Below are 9799 nucleotides of genomic sequence, written 5' to 3' on the forward strand. Positions count from 1 at the left end.
AAAATGGATGTGGTAGTAGCTGAGACTCATCTCAAGACACCACAAGGTTGCATTTAATGTTATTTTCAAGGTTTGATCACAAAGAAAGCATCATTTCTAAACATAAAATGATTTTAGTCTAAAACTCTGGCATTAAAGGAGGCGAGTGATGATGCATTCATTGAAAGAATGTTAAGGCTTTTTATTCTTTGCAAGTGTTTCYAAGAAAAACATTCTAACTCTTACAAATAGCTTTCCACACTGTTAAGTTTACAGAGTAAACCGTACCAGCAGGTAAGTGGATGAGGCTAAAAGCACCACCTGATAAAACTGGCCCTGATTACCTTGAGGAGCTTAAAGTCTTATGTATAAAGGTTCAGGTGTGCATTTGCAAGTGTGTGTAGTGTGCATGTTAATGTACTTATTAGGACCATCTGTGCACCCATCCTGCTCCCTCCCACCACTACAATCTGTCTTATCGTCTGTCCTCCTCTGCACACACTGTGGTCATTCCACTCTCCATCTTCTACATCTCTGTGGCACATTTGGACATGATTGTGAAGAAAAGCTGAAATGACTGGAGGAAACCTACCAAAACTAATATTCAGAGACTGGATGGTAAACTAAAAACAGTACTAGAAAATACATTTTTTAAATATATATTTTTGTTGTAGATCTTTTTTCCTTTGAATGAAATCATGGGCTGCTCGCCATCAAAAGGAAAGTTATTTTCAAAACCAGACGGCATTGAAACTGTGAAGGCTCTGTYGGCTGAAGCACCACAAGATGTGGACTTTTGCCCTCCAGAGGTGGAAGATATGCATTTGAAACATACAGAGAAAAAAGATGAGTCGCTGCTACTCACTGGAAAACATGATTCAACAGGAACTACCTGGATTCAGCTGGACTTGAACACATCTGCCACAAACCTAGAGAACACTGAAGAAACAGAGGTAAATACAACGCCCCAGGAAATCATGTGTGATAGTCAGACAGATGCAATGAAGATAGAGAGTCAACAAAAAAATAAAGGTGATAAAAAAATCWTTGAAAAGCAGAGAAAATCTTCCGTTCAAAGTAAGATGGACTTCCCACCGAACATGGTGAGGGCTCACCAGGCTGCCTACACCTTCCTGAACCCAAATATTTCCAAATACGAAACCCTTCTAAGCCTGCTGGACCAGGCTGCTCAGACACAGATATCCCTGCAGCCCATGATATCTTCCTTGGTGTTGCAATTTGAGGAGATCAACCAGGTGCTGGAGGAGATAGCTGAGGACGGGGAGCAGATGTTAATGGAACATGGAGACAACATGGCTCTGCCTTCTGGGATGTTGGACCAGGTTGTAAAGTCAACTAAACCGAGCAGCAACACAGCAAATCATCCTGATCTACCACCAGATCTGTTACAGCACCTGCTCCAAAATTCTGCAGAAAAAATGAGGCAAGTTGGAGGTTCAGTGCAGACCCTGGGGGACACGACGCTTGTGGAAGCAGTGGAGTATTTTTCCTCCCTTTCTAAACTGTTGGCCCAAAAGCTGCAGACAAAGCAAGCTGCAGAGCGTCGCCTGGCTCAGGTACTTGCTCAGGTAGAAGTTGCGGCCATTAGAAAGTCTAATTCAGTGGATTCTACCCTGCACAGTGAAGACAGCGGAATTGGGGGAGAGAACGAGAGCTTGACAGAATCTGAAAAACAGCGACGCCACAGTAGGAGCACAGGTTCTGGAAGTTGTGGCTCTGAGGGCATTCAAGATGCACTAAACAATTATTCCAATCCTTTAGTCAACTCAGTGGGCCATACTGAATATGATGAAGAACAGGAGGAGGATGAAGAACAGGATTATGAGGATGATGAATATTGTAGGCCTGAAAGAAAGAGGTCAAGCTCTTCCCCACCAGATCCCAGTCAAGCTCTTCAATATATGCAGGCAAATTGCCTTCAGGACCAGCAGCCGACTCTTCAGCGACCTCTGGCTTCAGCCTGGTCTAAACACTCTTCTTCTACCTGCAGCTTAAATCTGACGACAGAGTTACAGAAGAGCCAGAAAGGACCAGATCCAAACAGAAAACCTGTTTCTGAAATACAAGGAATACATGAACCAACAAGAGCTGATCATAGTTTGCACAGAGCAAGACTGAGACGGCATTATTTGAACGGGTCAAACAGAACCCAGGTGGAATCCGATCAGCCATTGTTACCTTTATTACCACTGTCAGCCAATAAATCACCGAAACGTCCTTCAGTCAGAAGGCTCATCAATACCTTCAGTCAAGGGACTGATGGAAGACAAGAACAAAGCTTTTCTAATGTTCCTACTCACATTAAAAGACCCAATAAAAACCGAATTCTTCTAATTTCTAACACAGGTAATAGTAGTAAGGGGGAGATCAACCGCAAAAACAACACTAACAGCTCGGGTGACAGCAGAGGCGATCTTGATGTGGATAACCTACCCCCTCCACCCTTAGAGGTTCTGATGGACAATTCCTTCCAGAGTAACGAGGGCCAACCACAAAGTGAGGAAGAGCTGCAGGAAGCTACCATTCAGAACCTCCCAGTCATAAACCAGAAAACTGGGATTTACCAGCGCCGAAAAATAACCATCCAGAAAGTAGATCTTCTACCAAACAGAGTCAACATAAGGCCAGGGTCACTGTCTATCAGATCTGCTGGTTCTGTTGGACCGGAGACTATCACCAGGGCACAACTGGAAACAGATGTTGATGAAGAAACTGAGAAAGCCAACAGTCTCTACCAGCAGGCAAGGAAAATTATTCACCTGTGCAATGCTGCCGAACATCCTGACAAGCCAAGTTATGTTCAGTTCAGTCAAGCCAGAATGGGTCAGAAGTTTGAAAACAATGAAACATGTGAGTCTGAGATGTCCCCTTGCAGTCTGCCTGTGACAGCACCACCTGTCTCCAGAGTCCGCTTACCACCATCATGTCCTTCTGTGCGCCACAGATTTCCAAGCCCCCCTGCATTTAAACCTCAGTTCACCTCTAGACCTTCATCTCGTCCCAGCTCTCCACGAACAATCATGAGTGCCGCTGATCACGTCACTGAAGAGATTATCCCATCTGTGTCTTTTCAAGATGCTCGCTCATTCTTCTGTCAAAATGAGCTGCAAAATTCTCAATCTGGCCTCTTGTTCGGTAGTCCTGTTCCTCCCAGAGCACAGGGAGAAGCTTCCCGAGGCAGGCTGCTCATAAGAAAAACAAATGGCTCAACCCGTCGCACACAGTCTGAACAAAGGTCCACTGGGATGCCCCATGCAGAGTCTGAAACCAGTATGGGTTTCAGGCAGGCCAGGGGGAGAGAGCCAACACAAAATTAAGGTATGTTCTTTAAAGACGTCAGAATTGAAGTTCCGACCTTTGTAGATGCTTCTTGTCCTAAAAATACCAATTTTTGAAACTAAGGGCAGGCCTTTCTTTACTTAATAATTGCTGTGACAGGTAATAAATATTAACACTATAACCTAAACTTTACAAAATCTTTGAAAACTATTCAATAGTCAGTGAGGATTACAGAGAATGTAACATTAACCTTATAATTTAATGTAACAAAAAACAATAAGTGTGTTATTCCATACATGTCAACTTGAACGGATTGTCTGTAAGTTGTAAGGATTTTACGTCATTTTGCAGGTGTACGGGCGTACAGAGAAATCTCACGGATTTTTTTCAAGTCTTACGGATTTTTTTCAAAACCTCATTTTCAAATTTATCTAACATGTCAGAGCCTGTTGGATGATTTAATAAAACAACAACACCAAACAGCCATCTTCCAACCTGTTCTGCCGCTAGAAATAAGTTTTAAACTTTATCCTCTCTCCTTTCCTCCAGCTTCGCAGCGGGCGCTTTCATGTCCGCAGCCGACAGACCCCCCCACCCCACCCCACCCCACCGCGCAGGTGCAAGTTGTACGGATTCTTTGCAAAATTTATGGATTTTTGTGGCTCTTTATACAGGTAAACATCTGAAGAGGTTGACATGTGTGGTGATTCTAATCATACAGATCTATCTCAATCTTTCAAAGTTTACTAAGGTTCGCTTTATCACCACAATTGTKTTTGCTCACCACTGAAGGACCTGTCTTTGTGTTTCTGTCTGCATCATTAGTAAGATATCTCACCAACTATTGAGCAGGTTTTTATGAAACTCTCAGAAAGTTATCATTCAGTTGACAATTGCATCTGGTTAACTTTCGGAGACAACACAAGTCAAGATAGCAACCAAAGCTAACTGACCTCAGAAAATACAAAAATGCTGGCTATTTTTTAATAAAATAATATTGTGATTTTTTTGCAGCACATTTTTACATTTTTTATATAACATCAGTTTATTTTACAATTGTTTCTCTGTGTCACCATTCATTCCTGTTCCCAGTCAATCCTGCCCCATTCACACCTGAACCCAGTATTATTTGTCTCACTTGTTGATCCAACCCATTCTCACTCCCATGTCGTCACATATTGACGCTTTTCCAAGGTTCCCTCTACGTCCGATTTTGACGCGCCGGGTACCCCGTCACGTCAGTTACTGACGAGATGGGGCGAAATCTGTTGTCATATTTTCAGAAAGTGTAGAAAATGCGCAAAAACTACCGTTTCGAAGCCTGAAATTGCCTTTGTTCACTTTAGACATCCTGTCCCTGACCCTAGTACCTAAAATTAACCATTTTTARAAAATGTAGGAAATTCACGYCAACATGTTCCAAAGCCTGAAATTACGTAATATTCACCATGGACATCCTACCCCTGATCCCAGTACCTAAACTTAACCATTAATCCTGATCCCTCATGTTAACCTCAGACCMCCGACCCAAAGACCCCTGGTGGCGCAACCCGGAAAAGCTGCGGGCGTCAAGGACTGACGCGAGGGGGTCACCTGATGCGTCAAAATAAGACGCAGAGGGAACTTTGGAAAAGCGTCAATATGTGACGAGTCGGGAGTGAGAATGTGTAGGTTGATCACCTGCCTCATCAGCTCAGTCCGTTTGTTCTTTCAGCATTCACTCACCTGCAGTCTGGCAGTGTGCTTCATCCTCTCTCTCTGGTTTTCTTCACAGTTTTTTTTTGTTTTTGTTCAAAAAGCAGTCAACTCAGACTCCACAATTTTAAAACAGTAAACACACAGGGATGGTCAGAGTGACATATTTTGTTTGCAAAAGGCTCTAACTTTGCTAAAACATTTAAAATATGAAACAAAAACAAATATTGTCTTCAAACAACACAATTTGCAACCAAGTGAATTGGCTCTTCCAATTAATCATTACATAATGGACAACAAAATAAATCATTCAGTGCACCATTGCTTGTCACTTTAGCCTGTTGTATTGCTCTCATGTCAGTGCTATTTGTTATCTTCAAACATATGCTGTGCCTAATTTTCCTTTCTGCAAAGAATTAGATCCAGGATCAGAAATGCTTTGATGCAAATTTGACGCAGGCTCTGACGTGTTAGATAAATTTGAAAATGAGGTTTTAAAAAAATACGTAAGACTTGAAAAAATCCGTGAGATTGCCCTATACGTCCATATACCTGCAAAATGACATAAAATCCTTATAACTTACGGACAATCCATACAAGTTGACATGTATGAATACTGTAAATGTAAACCAAAATAAAATCTATCAGAAAACAAGAAATTACAGCAACAGTTGCCCAATTTTTTTTATGAAACTTGATCCCTTCCAACCACACCTCCACCTTGGTCTTGCATGTTCTTTCCATGCTGGTAAAGAACAACAAAGACGTGGCAAACAGGCGCTTCAGTGATTTCATACTGACCTACTGTAGGTAACTTTTAATAGTTAGGAACAAGTGGTTTCTGTTAACAGTTTTGCAAAAGGGTGGAGAAAATGTGTTAATGCAATAAAAATGTATAACACCAGGGGCGAATCTAGGGGCGGGACCACAGGGGCATTGACCTCAGCTGAAATCTGTTTGACCCCCTGAAGTGTCCCTGTCCTTTCACTCATCTGTCATTTTCCAGAGAGCGATGATGGTGGATGCAGTTCTATGTTTAAACATTAGCAGCACTAAATAGGAAAGTCCAGCATGAATCAAGCTAACAGAAGTCTTCTTCTCTTCTTAAGAAAATTTGAACAATCCTGCAGAAAAAGTATTTTAACTGAAACGATGGCTGGATTTTCTCACATGCTGTGTTTGAGAGTATTTAATCAATTTACATATGCATGTAACATTAATAAGGGCAGCATGGTGGCTCAGTTGGTAGAGCTGTTGCCTCTCAGCAAGAAGGTCGCCAGATCCAATCCCGGCCCGGGGACCTTTCTAGGTAGAGTTTGCATGTTCTCTCCGTGCATGTGTGGGTTCTCTCCGAGTACTCCGGCTTCCTCCCACAGACCAAAAACATGACTGTTAGGTTAATTGGTAACTCTAAATTGTCCCTAGGTGTGAGTGAGAGAGTGAATGGTTGTTTGTCTCGTTTGTCTCTATGTGTGGCCCTGTGATGGACTTGCGACCTGTCCAGGGTGTACCCCACCCCTCACACTGTGACTGCTGGATATGGGCACCAGTGACCCCCGTGACCCTGAAAGGAAGAAACGGGCATAGATATGGATGGATGGATGGCATTAATAAGGATAATTTTACTGTGCAAACTTTTTAAAAAAATTACATTACATTACTAATGTTATGTGTGACTGGTTAAATATATTTATTTAAGGATGAAGCTCAAACACTTTAAATCACGTAGCCTGTCCTTTAAGAAAAGGGGCCAAAAACAACCATATTGTACTTGTCGCAGGTAGTGAGCAGATCACATTTTTGGCAGGTCAACCCATTTGTAGCCTTAGCTGTATTTATACTGTCGACCGCTCTGATCGGTAGATGGGAGAAACAGTGAGGAAGTAGCTTATGGATGGCTTGGCCAGGATCAACCAGAGCCAGCTTCCTGGGAAGTACAAAGTATRGAGCTATCAGACCATCCTGTATCCAAGAGTGATGTGGCCCCTGAAGTTGAGCGAGATCCCCTTGGCAGATAAGTTGGATGGGGTGACAAACTCATTCACCAAGAAGTGGTTGGGGCTATCAAGATATCTGTCAGTTGTGGGGCTCTTTGACAGGAACACATTGCAACTATCATTGCGATCCATCAGCCTGGGATATAAGCAGGAGAAGGTTCGAATGGTGCTGGAATTGAGGGAATCAACTGACCAGCTGGTGAGAGCAGCTTGCACCCAGAGAAGAACAGGGAGGAAGTGGAAAGCCTAAGAAGAGGTCATTATGGCAATTAGTAGGCTGAAACATTGTGAGGTAGTTGGCAGTGATCAGGAGGGTTGAGCAGACCTTGGGAGAAGTTTCCTGATCAGATCCACCAATGACACCTTACCTTGTCTTAGAAATCTCCACCAATGGTTTGGTAATAAAGAGATCTGTCCTCTTTGCAGTACTTGCAATGCAAGCCTTCATCATATCCTGTCTGGCTGCAAAATAGCATTGTCCCAAGGCCACTACAAGTGGCGACATGACCAAATGTCGAGGAAGCTTGCAGAAGTGGTAGAGTCATACAAACAAGAGGTTAACAACAAACCTTCTGTTCCAGCTAGATGCCCAATCCAGTTTGTAAGGGCAGGAGAGAACAGCATTCCCCCCACTCCCAGAAAGTGAAACCAAAAGTCCTCTCACCTGGTAGCAATTCGACCACAAGGGTAGACCTGGGGAGGCAGATCAGGTTCCCCAGGGAGATTATAGAGACATTGCTTTGGCCAGACCTAATCATGTGGTCAGAACCACAGAAGACCATCCTGTTGGTGGAGCTCACAGGTCCAAGAGGAGAGGGCATGGAAGCTGCCAACAAATTGAAGCRTGTGCAGTATGCAGATCTGGCAGGAGACTGTAGGGAAGCTAGGTGAAAAGCCATCATGTACCCCACTGAAGTTGGATGTAGGGGTTTTGTTGAGTCCTCAATGGTACATCTGCTATGTGACTTGGGATGCACAGGAGCAGGGTGTCAGAAAACCATGAGATTTGGCAGAAGAGGCAGAGAAGGGCATATTTTGGTTGTGGCTGAGAAGGAAGGACAGAAGATGGAGGGTAAATAACATCTAGGGCTTCAGAAGGGGATGGCAGGGAGAGACTCTGCCATTACTCCACCACCATGAGATGTACTCGGGTTAAAGGAGTGAAATATCAGTGATTGGTTGTCCCCAGCTGATGACCTGTTTATGCCCGTAGAGCTGTTTAGGAGAGTGTACTTGCACAAAGGCACTGGTGGAGGTGCATCAGGGAGCAAGGCTTACCAGGTAGACCATCAACCTGTAATTTACAAGTATGCCTTACCAAAACTGGAGATTTGGGTGCAAGGATGTTGAACAAATACTCTGGCCCCTCTATGAATATTGTGGCCCCTTGAAGGTCAGTTACTCACAAACACCTAGATCTGCCACTGGATAACAACACATTTGCAAGAGGTGTCTTCTGCCCTGCTACAATAGTGATTATGAAAAAAGAGTGGATCCTATATTCTTTAAGCGGATGAAATTAACCAAGAAAAACTGTATGATTGCATGATTTTAGATAAATTATAGGAATAATATTCAAATAAATAAACTATAAACTGGACGATTGATGGCTGTTACAAATACTTTTGATTCTAATAAATATGTTATCCTAAACAGATAAGATTTAAGCTGAGATTTGAAGGTGGTAACAGAAACAGAATTTTTCAAATCATGTGCAGAGAGATCCATAGATGGTGGGCTAAGCAGCTGGAGGCTTTATTTACAGGGTTTGACCAAATATTATTTCTTATTATACCRTAGTGTCATGAAGAGAGAGAGGCATTTCTGTTAAGGATTTCTAAACCTTTCATTTGTAACTTTGAAACCAGGAAGTTTTTCCTCAGGAAGGCATCAGCTCTTTGTCAGTGTTGGAGAAAACATTAGACAGTTGTGGGCAGCGCTAATCCAAAAATTATCTCCGCAATTTCTTGAGCGCTTATGAAAATATTTAGGTCTGCAACTTCAAAAGCGCTTATGCCATACAAAAACTAGCGGAAGCTAATTTTAAGGTGCAAGTTCAATTTGACACTTACTAGCTAACAACAATTCATGTACAATATATGCACAACACTGCCAACTAACGCTGTAAAAACTCTTTTACAACTTAATTCTACAACTGCCGATTGCTGAGGATGTGATTTCCTGAAACAGACTTTTAGCTCCTGGTGTAAAAATTAAAAAGTTGTTGAGGATTGCTAGTTCGGCTGATTCTTTGTCTTTTTCTTTTGTTTGCTGTAGATTTTTCATTAAAGAAGCATCAATAAAGTAATTTTAAAACTGTTTTCCAATAAACAGTATGGGTACATGACGGATTTGATTTGTGATGGGAAACGAAAGCACGGAGTACAGGAAACTATCTTTACTTCAAAATAAGAGCATGGATTTTAAAGTTTTCCATGTAGTTGCTCCAGTTGACCACTAGATGTCAGGCTTCATCAGCACAACCATAGACTTACATATAAAGATCGCTAGACTGAGCCCCGCCCATACCGTACACTGGTAGCAGAAACGGAGACCAAACAGGACAACAGCTCACAGCCTCCATAGAAACTAATAAATAAACAGCAATTGGAACCGGATCTGTTTCACAGATTATTGGTCATGTTTTTACAATAAATTAATAACTATGTTAATTTCATTCAACAATCATGTAAAACAGCAGATTTATACCAGAAAAATATATAATTTATAAGTAACAATGATCTAAACCAGACCTGAAGTCAGCCTGTAACTGATGGCATCAGCTATTTGAAAAATGGTGACTTCAGCTAGTAATAAAGTAAATTTAT

At 42.2% G+C, this 9799-nt stretch overlaps 1 protein-coding gene across 2 annotated transcripts in view; it reads left to right on the forward strand.

Annotated features, from left to right (window-relative positions):
- Positions 1-445: 445 nt before the first annotated feature.
- Positions 446-9799, forward strand: part of LOC106530968 (uncharacterized) — an 11795-nt gene continuing 2441 nt past the window's right edge. Inside the window, exons 1-2 of one of the 2 annotated variants that reach the window (XM_014026705.1) lie at positions 446-3318; positions 3829-4392. In XM_014026705.1, coding sequence (XP_013882159.1) covers positions 678-3317 — 2640 coding nt within the window. In that variant the 5' untranslated portion in view covers positions 446-677 and the 3' untranslated portion in view covers position 3318; positions 3829-4392. Of the gene's footprint in view, positions 3319-3828; positions 4393-9799 lie in introns of those variants that run through there. The other variant, XM_014026704.1, reaches the window with a different exon arrangement.

This window comes from Austrofundulus limnaeus, unplaced genomic scaffold (genome assembly GCF_001266775.1).
Source record: "Austrofundulus limnaeus strain Quisiro unplaced genomic scaffold, Austrofundulus_limnaeus-1.0 Scaffold583, whole genome shotgun sequence".
Taxonomy (NCBI): domain Eukaryota; kingdom Metazoa; phylum Chordata; class Actinopteri; order Cyprinodontiformes; family Rivulidae; genus Austrofundulus; species Austrofundulus limnaeus.